Raw genomic sequence first — 13,029 nt, 5'->3', positions numbered from 1 at the left:
GTTACGTGCACTCTCCCTGCCCACAATTATTCAAAGTCTGTTTCTTGCTGAATAGTTAGTTTTTTGCTCCGTGTGTTATTCATTTGCTGCCGCAAACCCTGTGTCCTCTAAAGGCCACCTGACCTACATACACTAATGAGGAAAGTATAGCGCACATCTAGGGCAGAAGGGCTGTGTGTAGAATACCATACTATGTAGTATGCATACTGTGAATGACACTACATTTGCCACCTTCCATTGCAATGTTGGCATTTCTATATTTTGACTCATTATTTGATCAGACTTATAAAACTTAATCACAATAACTATATTTATTCCCAAGACACTGTAGTTGTTACCTTAAAGAGTGATTTTCACCTGATTTAACCCATAAAAATCTGTTTTGTTGGTATAAATTAAAGTATTTGGGTTGGTTCAGTGCATGGTCGTAATAGTCAAAGGAAACTAAAATAAAGTTTAAAATAACGGTTAACTGAAATAAAATAAAAATGTAAAATAATTCAGCTATAGTTCCCAAGGCATCTCTCATTTTAATTCAGTTTAACTTGTACTAAAATAACTATAAAAACTGTGTATAAAAAGCATTGTTTAATGTGTGTGTGTGGGGAAAAAAAACTAGATAATTGAGATGTTTACTATTTTCTCTGTGTACGATATAAGCTGCATTAGTATACTGTGTAGTATATTATGCAACAGTTCACTCAGTTTTTAGGTACACAGTGCATCCTGCGCAGTATTCACTGTGTAGTAAGTTACAGTAGTATGTAACACAGTCCACATTACTGTAGTTCAGAGAATGGCCTTTGCTTTAATATGGAATGATCTAGAACACATCCCAGCCCCAGATTCCTCCTGTATCCGCTGGCCTCGTGTCAGAGAGAGGCAGCTGTGCTCTAGTTAGCACACTGTGAGAGTAGTACAGTTAACGGAGTCATTAGGGTGATGGAGGAAGCCGCACGCTGCCCCAGATGTCACACTACAGTAAGAATGAACACACAAGCCACACCTGCTCTCACACCGGGGCTCCTTCTTACAGGAACTTTCATACAGGAAGAAATTATGAAGTCAGTTAAGTGCATATCTACACCGGTCACTTTGACCTTGATGATGTTACTACTACTTTTTGGACAAAAAGAAAACCCTATTAGCCTATATTATATTATATTATATTATATTATATTATATTCACTGGCTATATTAATTATATTATATATGTAATATGTGATATTTCACTGGCTGTAAAATGTTTTGGAATAATTAAGATTTTTTTTTTTTGGGGGGGGGGGGGGGGGGGGGGTGTTCTGGTCTTCAAGGCTGCATTTATTTGATCAAAAATAAAGTGATAAATGTGAAATATTATTACAGTTTAATACAGCTGTTTTCTATGTGAATCTCTGTTAAAGTGTAATTTATTTCTGTGATGTGCAGCTGTATTTTCAGCATCATTACTCCAGTCTTCAGTGTCACACTGGTGTCACATGATCTTCAGAAATCATTCTAAATTACAGTTTAGCAGATATTCATATAGAAAACAGCTTTTTAAACTATTATAATATTTCACTGTTTTCCCTGTATTTTTGATCTAATAAACGCAGCCTTGGCAAGCAGAAGAGACACACACACACACACACACACATTTTTGATCTAATAAACGCAGACTTGCACACACACTCCGGCGCCTGTACGCCGTCGCGGTGACGTCACCGCGCACAGACTGTGATGGCGGATGTTACAGAGATAGATACAATGAAGCACTATCACGGCGGTTTCGAGAAAATCGACAAAGAAATGTGCCGTTATCCGCACTGCATCGTCTGGACCCCCATCCCGGTTCTGACGTGAGTAGCGACCGGAGCCGCTGTGTTCTGTTACACAACAATAACACTCCAGTGCTCATATAATCCTCACTTATCGGTTTTTGCGTTTATCCGTACTTCAAGCGAGTAAATCACAGATCATGTCCGTCATGTTGACATCTCTGATGTATGACGATTTTATCCAAAGTGACTCAAATGAGCATAATGGTCAAAACCATTAAAGAGATTGTCAAATGCTATAACAAATGTTGTTATTAGTGCTGTCAAACGATTAAACTTTTTTAATTTTTTAGTTTATATTGAAGAAGTAAGATTGTATAGGTTTTTTTTAGAACAAGCTAGTGTTAGAGGCCTTTTTTTTTTTAAAATTGTAGAATAGATTGTTTTTTTTTTTTAAGAATAATAGAATAAACAGAAAACATATAAAGATAGATTCTTGAAGATGGCTAAAAAAGATTGAGTTAGAAAAGCATTTAATTAAAAGTCTGTGAAAGTTTTTTTTTTTGAAGAATAAAGACATTTAGACGCATAGAGACATAAGTCTGAAGTAATGAATTTAGGTAAAAAGGGGTGCAGAGCAGGTGTAGGCAAACATAAAGCCTTGAATTTATGCGAGCAGCTATGGGTAGCCAGTGCAGACTGTAAATAGAGGTGTGAGTGTTCTTTTCGGCTCATTAAGACGATAAAGGTTTGAAGATGAAGACCTAAGGAGCTGCAGCATGGCTAAGGACTCAGCTGCTGGGATTGAGTTGTGCAGGTCATTCCACCAGGAGGAACATTTAATTTAAAGTTTTGTTAATGTGGTCTGGTTTTGTTAGTTTGTTATGAATCATAACTCCAAGGTTTCTGGCTGTTTTTGAAGGAGTTATGGTTGATGTGTCTAACTTGATGGTGAAATTGAGATGAAACGATGGGTTTGCTGGAACCACAAGCAGTTCTGTCTTGGCAAGGTTGAGTTGAAGGTGATGTTCCTTCATCCAGCAAGAAATGTCTGTTAGACAAGCTGAGATGTGAGCAGCTACCGTTCATCATCAGGATGGAATGAGAGTAGAGTTGAGTGTCATCAGCATAGCAGTGGTATGAAAAGCCATATTTCTGAATGACGGAACCTAATGATGCCATGTAGACAGAGAAGAGAAGTGGTCCGAGAACAGAGCCCTGAGGCACCCCAGTAGTTAGATGTTGCGACTTGGACACCTCACCTCTCCAAGATATCTTGAAAATTGTGCACTGATGGTTTTAATTTTATTAATGAAGAACGTGGCAAAGTCGTCAGCTGTTAGAGTTGATGGAGGAGGGTGAGGAGGAGGACAAAGGAGGGAAGAAAAAGGTCTTAAAGAGCAGAGTGACGAATTGATTTTGTTATGATATTGTTCAAAGCAGAGAAGGTTTTTTTCCAAGCATAGAGATAGACCAGTTTGTCCTCTTTAGCAGTGGAGACATTAATTATTGGAGAGTGAAGGAGTAAAGGTTTTATTCCCCATACATGAGTTTAGCATTAGAGATAATGCAGAAATCTGCAGTTACTTCAGACTGACATTTCCAGTCAATAGAAAAAAGAAAGTAGGGGGGAGTGCGCAGGTTGTTAGGAATGCTGCCATGATTGATTTAGTAGGGCTGGAAACACAATACTTTAGTTGTTTAAAACTGAAACAGAAGTGGCTAAGGTGTAGAAAATGCGATAGAGTCCCTGCACCGTGGAGTCGCACGGTAGAGTATTACCTTTTTAAACCATTTGATTTTTTTTTATGTTTATTATGGCCTAAGGTATAATTTTTGTGATTGGAAAGGGCTATTTTATTTGATATGGTTATACTTTTATTTTTTTTTATTATTTATGTTTATATATTTTGTTTTATTTATAAATTTATTTTTTTATGTTTATTATGTATTTTTCTTAAATATATACATACATGAATGTGTTTGTGTTTATATACACATCAACATACACGCATACATTTATTATGTAAACAAAAACTTTTATTTTGGATGTGATTAATCGTTTGACAGCACTAGTTGTTATTATTGTTGTTGTTGTTGTGTTTGCAGGTGGTTCCTGCCCTTCATTGGTCACATGGGCATCTGCACATCCACCGGTGTGATCAGGGACTTCGCAGGGCCTTATTTCGTATCAGTGAGTTTATTTCTGATGATTGAGCTGACTGTGTTTTTATCATGAATGCACTGATGCACTTACTACTTTCATTTCTATTTTCCGCAGGAGGACAACATGGCGTTTGGAAAACCAACAAAGTGAGTTTAAAACCAGTGAATGTAGCTATGTTTCCATCCAAAGTTACGAATTAAACTTGCGAGCAAAATTGGAATAACGCATAAAACATTTGCGAATAAAGCAATCCATCCAGTCGGTTGAAGAGAACAAAATCATCACTTCCTAAATAACTTGTGCTAAATATTATGAAGAAAAATGTAATTTGGTAATCATTTTTGAAAACAATAAATTACGAGCTTCGGAGCGCGCAGACGAAATGCGGTCATGTTATCTTATTTTCGGAGTCTGCTGTTCTGGGAGTTAATTATAACGAAGCACTTTGACAAGACTTTGCTCAAGCATTTTAGAATGAGAGAATTAGCATTTTAGATGCTGTGCAATGAGATTAAGAAATTTATTTCAGTGAAAGTGTTTCCATTGTAGTTTATGCGATATCCCAAAATGTGCATAAAAATAGCTGGCTGGAAACCTAGCTTCTGACAGATATCACCTGTGCATGTGAGACTGAATACAGTGTGTGACTAATTCAATGACTGCTGTTTTAGGTACTGGAAGCTGGATAAGAATAAAGTGTACGGCGGCGGAGCGAACGCCTGGGATTTAGCCGTGCATGAGGCATCCGAGGAGTACAAAAACAGAATGGTCAGAGCTCTACTGTAATGTGTGCTTGTAGGGTGAGCATATGCCCTTGTTTTCCCCAGACGGGATTACTAAAGTGCCTAAAATGTCTGAGTTTTGGCTTTGTCTTTCTACTGTTTTCGTTCTTGCTGAAGGTAACGACTGAAAAATAGTTTGATCAATAGCATGCAGGCGTTGTGCATAACTGACCAATTGTTTCATGCAAGAAGGCAGGATCTACAGTAGGGGTGTGCGATATTGACAAAAAATAGTATCTCGATATTTTCTGGGATTTTATCGATAACGGGAATTAGACGATATTTTGCTGAGTGTGTTAATGTGGGCAGCTGACTCCTAAAGTTTTTGATATTCTTCATATTCTGTGTGGTGGTCAGTTCACAGCAGTGATAGAAATTAGTCTTTCCCTATAAGATTTTTACCTTTTATGGGCATTTTTACCTTTATAAATCCATTTTTCTAAAAGTGTGCATCATCTTTTGAGTCAAATTCTTCTATTTAATAAGGGAATTAGAATAATAAGACATTTGGCTGTTACTAAGCAAATCATTATCACCAAAATTAATCTTTGCAGTGCAGAGGAAACACAGAAGCTGCATTTGAAGTGACATTTAGATGAATTTACACACTAATGTTTAGTGCAGGACTTGAATGCATTTAACCTGCAATTACGAATGCATTTTTTTAATATATATTAAACATAAAACGTTAAATTCTGATATTAGAAATAACTTAAATAATAAAAAGATACTTTAAATTTGAAATTAATACTGCCAGTAGGTGGCAGCATGTCACTGTTAATAAGTGAGTCATTGCGATTGAACCGAGTCATTTAAACGGTTGATTCATTCAGGAATGAATCACTGTCATGTTGCTCAGAGACGCAAAACAAAACAGTGCTGTGGAAGTGTTTGGAATTATTTTTGCTGTTGCAAAAACAGGCAATATAGTGTCGAAAATGCAAGTCTCTTAATTAACTTCTTGTTTATTGAACTGTTGTAAAAAAAATATATATATATATTTCATTTGTAATCATGGCAGTTTTTGGAGTTTTTGGAGAAAAAAAATCAATTTTTCATTTGTATTGATTTATGTTTTTGTATAAATTTTATGATTTCATGTCTTGAATTTTGTGATCGTTCTAAATGTATTTTATGAGACTGAATCATGCAGTTTTTGCAAAATACTCGATAATGTTGAATTGCACGTTGTTAAACAACCACTACGATATTATCGCAGACGATATATATATATCGCACACCCCTAAAATAATGTATGAAGATTATAAAGAGACCATCAATAGGAATAGAAAAAGACAAAAACCAGGGCCCATATTCACAAAACACCTTAAGGCTAAAAGTAGTAGTAGTAGGCTGTGTTAATCCTAAATTTAAGACTCCTAAGTAAGAGTATTCCACAAATATGGCAACATAATATTGCACTCTACAATATTTCTATCAGCCAATCACTGTGTGCATAGTTAATAAGCACGCTGACATCATCTATAGCAATGAGGTCAGCCCCGCCCCCTTACTCTTCTGTCTATTCCTCAGTAAAAGCTTTGTGAATAGGTTTTAAGAGGAAAGCTAAAAACTTTTACTGCTGTTTAGGAGAACTCTTAGTGGCGAGATGATAAAATGTTTCGTGAATACAGGCCCAGGACACTTTAGGCAACTTAAAAATCCCAGGCAGGAAAAATAGAAAGAATGCTCACCCTGTATGTTATTGAATTAAAATGTCATGTTTTCATGAGATCCACCTGTTTACACAATTTATGTATTGTGCAAAATTTGCGACTCCACTGTGCATTGTTATCATTATAATTACTGTCCTTGATTTGAACGACCCTTTAGTACAACCCTCTGTTCTGTTGTGTTTGCAGCACAATCTGTGTTGTGATAACTGTCACTCTCATGTGGCCATGGCTCTGAACCTCATGCGCTATGATAACAGCTCCTCCTGGAACATGGTCAACCTCTGCCTGCTGTCCTTCATCCACAGCAAACACATCAGGTGAGCTTCACAACAGATGAACGAAATTCTGTTGTTGTTTTTGAATGCATGTTATCGATCAAAAGCAGTCATCAGTGTCACAGGTATATTTGTAGCAATAGACAACAATACATTGTATGGGTCACAATTATACATTTCTCTTTTATGCCAAAAATCATTAGGATATTAAGTAAAGATCATGTTCCATGAAGATATTTAGTAAATTTCCTACCGTAAATATATTTTCAATTTCTGATTTGTAATATGCATTGCTAAGAACTTCATTTGAACAACTTTAAAGATGATTTTCTAAATTTCACCAAAATATGACTGGTTTTGTGGTCCTGGGTCACATATATTTCTTGACCTTGTGAAGAGATTATAATATCATAACTGCATAACTAGTGATGTATGCGAGACTTAAGCTCCACCCCTGCAAGCTTGCGCTCATCTGCATACACTTTCGAAAGCCACGCCTCCATATCACATCATCCAATTAACAACTGATGCACAGAAGCAAGTCCCGCCCCACGTTTATTCTTTTCTGTTAAATTGTTGCACTCGGATGTACTCTAGTCACAATAAGGAAGAGAAATGTAGCAACTTTAATTTATGTAACGGTAAAAGATTTTAAAACTTTTTAAGACTAAGTGAAGAAAATTTAAGGGATAAATTAAAGGGAGCACAATAAATCTAAATGGTCCCTAAATGTAAATGTCTTGTATTTGCAGTGCTTCAAACATTGAAAATAACAGACCATCGTGACTTTTTAATTCATTTCCAAGCTTCAACACTTTAAACTAAACTTTTTGTTTACTTGCAACATTTAATGCCATGACTTTTTTTCAGATTTGAGACCTTTTAAACCATTCGTTTGTGGAAGGGAGAATTAAGAGGTTTTAAGACCTTGATTTATAATCAAAATCCCCTTGTTGCATCTGCTCAGTGCATTCTGGGATAGCCTTCTCTGTGAAGGATACACACGATACAGCCTCAGCTTTTAGAAGTCAGCGTGTCCTTACCTTTGACTGAATGATTTATCGCAGGGGCCGTGTTTCCCCTTTAGATGTCAGTGTTTTTTCCGCTGGGGGTCTCAGCGCTGCGGTGTAGAGGACAGCAGGACACTTTTCTGGAGAGAGAGAGATGGATAGTGGGTTTCTGTGTAAGATTATCCTCAAAAGTCATCATTTTACAGCAAAAAAAAATGTCATTTAAAACCTGACTTAATGTTTCTGCAGGCCCTAAAAAGTCTTCATTTGCCCTTCAACAAATTCAGGTCTTAAATCATAGCAGGAAGTCTAAAATTCATGAAGTCACTGCATTAAATGTTGCATGCACTGCAGAAAAATGAATATCTTCCAGTATTTTGGTTTTGTTAATACCTAAACATCCTTAAATCAAGATGCATTTCATGGAGACGCAGAATGACTTAAAATATTAAATCTTGTTTTCTCACAAAATAAATATAACAATTTAGTTTTTATTTTAAAAAAAGAAAAAATATCTACCAATGGGGTAAGAAAACTGCACTTGATTTCCTTTTGACTTAAGATTATTTTTCGGAGGCCATTGTAAGATATTTTTTCTTGTTGTAAGCAAAAACTACCAAAATCTTTCCGAAAAGAAGACTTAATATCTAATATAATAAAAGTCATTTTGCTTCTCAAGTAAATGCATCTTGATTCAAGAACGTTTGGGAATATTTCTCCTGGAAAACAAGACAAAAATACTAAGATTTGTTTTTTTTTTGCAGTGTAGCAGATATTTAATTTTTACTTTTTAGATGTAAGAATATTTAGACATTTGGACTGAAATTTTAATTGGGAGGAACATAAATTTTTTTGATGTGTTTTTTTGAAGTGTGATTTTTTTTTATTTATTTATATTCTAATATTTGTAAACAGAACTATGATTAAAAAAGTAATGGAGATTGGTGGGAAGTTCTATTTTTATTATTTAAAGTGCTGCTAAAACAACTCGTTGCGTTCCTTAAAATGTCTTTACTCGGTCTTTAAAAGTCTTAAATTGACCTTCATGAAACCTGCAGAAGCCCTGCTTAGAAACGGGTTTGTAACGACATAAAGCGGAATAAATAATGACAGAATCGTCCGTTTGTTTAAACTAACTCTGTAATGTTATGTGGGCTGATGTTTTTATCGAGCAGCTCGTTCGAAGGTCTTTCTCTCTTTCTCGTGTCCTGCAGCTTTGTGGGGTTCCTGAAGACCTGGCTGCCTTTCCTGATGATTTGTGGGGTCATCGTGACCATCGCCCTCGCGCTCAACCTGCGATGATGACCGAGAGAGCTGCTGTGTACACCTCAGGATCACCACGAGCAGCTGAAATACAGAGACCTCTGTGCATCTGGAGACACGAGACCTTGGGAAGTCAATTACAGGGACTCTTCCATCACATAAGCTTTAGCGTTTGATATATTTGTAATATAATCATACCACGTATACGTGGATGGGGCTGAATGAATGAAACATGGCAGCAGTTTCCTGTCAAAATGATGAGAATGAGTATGTTTTCATCAGTTGTTTTAAATGATCCTGAATGTTCTCAGGCGTAGATTGTTCTGCATTAATGGAGTCTGTACATTTTTCTTAATTCCAGTTTCATTCCTTTTGATTTTTTAATGTTTACGTCTTCATTCATTTATATTGTATGACCAAATACAACAGTATATCCGTAATGTGTCCTCATTTTTTAATGTTTGTCCTCACTTAAGATGCACAGCATATAATATTGTAAAGAAAGCAAGCATACATGTTTTTGTGGATATAATGCTGCATCTTGCAATTCTGTTTTTATATCTGCCACCGAATTTAAAATAAAAAGAGGTGCAAGATATAAACTCACCATTCTGAGAAAATTTTGATATAAACTCAGATTTTTGACCTTTTTCTTGCAATTCTGACTTTACAGCTTGCAATTGTGTTTCTTTTTTGTTTTCAACACAGAAATCAAAATGTAAAAAAACACAAAAGTAATTGTAACTTTTTCATCTCGCAATGCTGACGTTTAAGAAAAATTCTGGAAAATAAAAGTGAGAATAAACTTTATTACAGAATTGACAGATATAAACTCAGAATTTGTACATTTTTCTATTATTTTTTTGTTTAAATTTTGAGTTTATTCTGTTTTTTTTTCCTGCAACGGAATTAAAAATAAAGTTAATTGTGACTTTTTACGTCATAGTTATGACTTGATATGACAAAAAAAATTGCAAGAAACAAAGATATTCTCAGAATTGTGAGGAAAAAAGTCTGAGTTGTGAGATAAAATGTCACAATTAGGACTACATTTTTAAATTATTTTTTTAAATCTGGAAAACAAGCTTCCAAGCTTTTTTTTGCATGATGTTTGATTCGTCTGAATGTGTTTGAATCAAATGCATTTTGTTAATTTTTAGTGGATGTGCATATAGTCAGTTCTCAAGTTCACAGAAGTGTAGAGAATCACATTAAATACCAACAAACTCCATCCACTATGCACAAAAACACAATACTGTCTTCATCCTCAACATTAATTGCTTAAGCATTTTAAACCCAACAAACTAATCAAATGTGTTTGTAGTTTTTTTTTTTTTTTACAGCTGTATAGTTGGGAATTTAATGCATGACAAAGGAAAGATGGGTGATGTTAATATTTCCCAACAGTGCAATTTCCATCTGAACAAAGCACGAGCGGCTCTATAACAGCTCATATTAACCTGAGCGCTGAGTGGATGTGTATCCAGCTCCACCCTCCCTCGCGCGCTCATATCTCAGAGATCAGAGGTGTTTCTGCTCAATCTGTTAGTGAGACAGCATGTGCACTTACTCCGGACCGCGAGGATGATGCCGCTGACGCTCGTCTGCGCGATGCTGTGCGTCTCCGCGTGCGTCGCGTGGTGTCCGCCGCGCTGCGAGTGTTCTGACGCTCCGCGGACGGTGCGCTGCGCGTCTGCTGCGCTCCACCGCGTCCCCGCCGCGATCCCACGCGACGCGAGCAGCCTGATCATCACCGGCAACGCGATTCCCAGACTCGATCCCAGCGCCTTCAGCGGACCGCAGAACGCCACACTCCTGAACCTGAGCGACAACGGGTGAGAAACACACGATCAGTCTACTGTCTAGAGTAATCTATCTATCTGTCTGTCTGTCTATCGTTTGTCTATCTATCTATCTATCTATCTATCTATCTGTCTGTCTATCTGTCTATCTATCATTTGTCTATCTATCTATCATTTGTCTATCTATCTATCTATCTATCTATCATTTGTCTATCTATCTATCTATCTATCTATCATTTGTCTATCTATCTATCTATCTATCTATCTATCTATCTATCTATCATTTGTCTATCTATCTATCTATCTATCTATCTATCATTTGTCTATCTATCTATCTATCTATCTATCATTTGTCTCTCTATCTATCTATCTATCGTTTGTCTATCTATCTGTCTATCCATCTATCTGTCTATCTATCTATCATTTGTCTATGTATCTGTCTATCTATCTGTTTGTCTCTCTATCTATCTATCTATCTATCTATCGTTTGTCTATCTATCTATCTGTTTGTCTATCTGTCTATCTATCTATCGTTTGTCTGTCTATCTATCTATCTATCTATCTATCTATCTATCTATCTATCTATCTATCTAACACTATAGTCTGTATTTTTACTCTTCTAACACAGATTTAGTGATGTGCTCTTGCTGAAAATCCTCTCTCTCTCTCTCTGTGTTCTGGCAGTATTATGGAGATCGGCTCACATGCGTTCTCCTCTCTGCTCACGCTGCGTTCTCTAATCCTGAACAACAACCAGCTGGTTCTGATCCACCCCGAGGCGTTCTCTGTGCCTGGCAGTCCTCTGCAGGAGCTCAGCCTGCGCTCGTCTCTCTATAACTACACGTCTCTGACGGACCTCATCACCGCCCTGCGCTGGGGAGAGCTTACAAACCTGCTGCGCCTCGATCTGTCGGGCAACCGTCTCGTCCTCTTACCTCCGGGGATGTTCGCTCCTCTTCCGAACCTGCAGCATCTGCATCTGCGCAACAACTCTCTGGTGGCCGTCTACAACGGCACCTTCTCTGGCGTCGAGCAACTTCTAGAGCTGGACTTGACTGGAAACGCCTTCAGAACTATCAGCGACGAGGGTCTGCGCGAGCTGGAGCGACTCGGCCGCGCGCGTTTACTTTTGGGTCAGAATCCGTATGCATGCACTTGCGAAGCGCAAGAGTTCGCAAACTGGCTAAACAGTTCAAAGGTCAGGGTGGACGATGTGGACAGGCTGTATTGCGAATTCCCTGCTTCTCTTCGTGGCGCATCTTTGCGGGGTGTTAGCGCGCAGGCGTTGGGGTGTTACGGTGATGTTCGCGAAGAGATCACCGACTTATCCCTACAAACATCCTATGTGTTCCTTGGATTAGTGTTGGGATTCGTAGGCATGGTCTTCCTCTTTGTCGTCTACCTCAATCGAAAGGGTATTAAGAAGTGGATCACGGACATATATGAAGCATGTCGAGATGTGCTGGAGGGGTATCATTACCGTTACGAAATCGACTCCGATCCACGACTGGGTCACGTTTCACACGGTCAGCAGGGTCGGCCTCGAATGGATCCACGTTTGGCACACATCTCCACTGATGCCCGTATCACACAGATCCCATCCGACGTGACACTTTAACTGCACGATGAACCCATTTCTGTAGATATGATGTCCTGACATTTCAGTTTGTAGCAAAGAGGTGTGCTTGACGTTTTCTAAATAGATGGAAAATCATTAGTGGTTGGCAGATATTATTCATTAGAAACATGTTTGACTGATAACTGATGCAGTGCCAATAAATGCATGATATTTGCTTATCAATGATGGGAAGGTTACTTTGGAAATTACACATTACAACAGATTACAGTTACATTTATTTTGTAACTAAATTACGTAATTCTGTAACTAGTTACTCCCCAATTCTGACGCTGATACATATACAATTTAATTGCAAAATCCACCAATGCAAGACGAGTCAAGACAGAAACAAGAGGAGATTGTAAAAAGGTTGAACTCGTGATTGTGTAGGATTACAGTATAAACAGATAAACGATAAAGATTCTTTAGATTATTAAAATGTTTTAACACTAAGAAAAACTGTTTATTTTAAGCACTGATCAAAGAAAGGTTCCTTGAAGAACAAAAAATGGTTCTTTAATGGCATTGCTGTGAAAAAACCCTTTGGGAATCTTTATTTTTAAGAGTGCGGAGCCACAAAACCCACATCTATTTGCTTAAATTAAACTTTTTGACAAGATTTACCGCAAAAAAACTGTTGATTATCAGCCGGTTTTCATGAGCTCAAACTATCAGTCTG

The 13,029-nt window shown here is 37.3% G+C and overlaps 2 protein-coding genes across 2 annotated transcripts; both read left to right on the top strand.

The window, feature by feature from the left end:
• The first annotated feature begins 1,684 nt into the window (after nucleotides 1–1,684).
• tmem222a (transmembrane protein 222a) lies at nucleotides 1,685–9,370 on the top strand. The gene is made up of 6 exons (XM_019105334.2): nucleotides 1,685–1,838; nucleotides 3,867–3,951; nucleotides 4,039–4,070; nucleotides 4,596–4,692; nucleotides 6,569–6,699; nucleotides 8,882–9,370. Exons 1-6 carry the CDS (start codon nucleotides 1,720–1,722, stop codon nucleotides 8,967–8,969), a joined length of 552 nt encoding a protein of 183 aa, XP_018960879.1. The 5' UTR covers nucleotides 1,685–1,719; the 3' UTR covers nucleotides 8,970–9,370.
• A 1,144-nt stretch (nucleotides 9,371–10,514) lies between these two features.
• On the top strand, nucleotides 10,515–12,350 carry tpbgl (trophoblast glycoprotein-like). The gene is made up of 2 exons (XM_042741841.1): nucleotides 10,515–10,765; nucleotides 11,417–12,350. The coding sequence occupies exons 1-2, from the start codon at nucleotides 10,515–10,517 to the stop codon at nucleotides 12,348–12,350; spliced, it is 1,185 nt and encodes a 394-aa protein (XP_042597775.1).
• Nucleotides 12,351–13,029: the final 679 nt, after the last annotated feature.

This window comes from Cyprinus carpio, chromosome B16 (assembly GCF_018340385.1).
Source record: "Cyprinus carpio isolate SPL01 chromosome B16, ASM1834038v1, whole genome shotgun sequence".
NCBI lineage: Eukaryota > Metazoa > Chordata > Actinopteri > Cypriniformes > Cyprinidae > Cyprinus > Cyprinus carpio.
Note: the sequence above shows the minus strand (reverse complement) of the source record. Positions and strands in the feature narration are given on the sequence as shown.

Coding starts and splice junctions, on each gene's coding strand:
- tmem222a (XM_019105334.2), top strand. CDS start 1,720: ATGGCGGATGTTACAGAGATAGATACAATGAAGCACTATCACGGCGGT. Junction 4,071..4,595: donor GCGTTTGGAAAACCAACAAA/GTGAGTTTAAAA, acceptor CTGCTGTTTTAG/GTACTGGAAGCTGGATAAGA. Junction 4,693..6,568: donor AGGAGTACAAAAACAGAATG/GTCAGAGCTCTA, acceptor TTGTGTTTGCAG/CACAATCTGTGTTGTGATAA.
- tpbgl (XM_042741841.1), top strand. CDS start 10,515: ATGATGCCGCTGACGCTCGTCTGCGCGATGCTGTGCGTCTCCGCGTGC. Junction 10,766..11,416: donor CTGAACCTGAGCGACAACGG/GTGAGAAACACA, acceptor GTGTTCTGGCAG/TATTATGGAGATCGGCTCAC.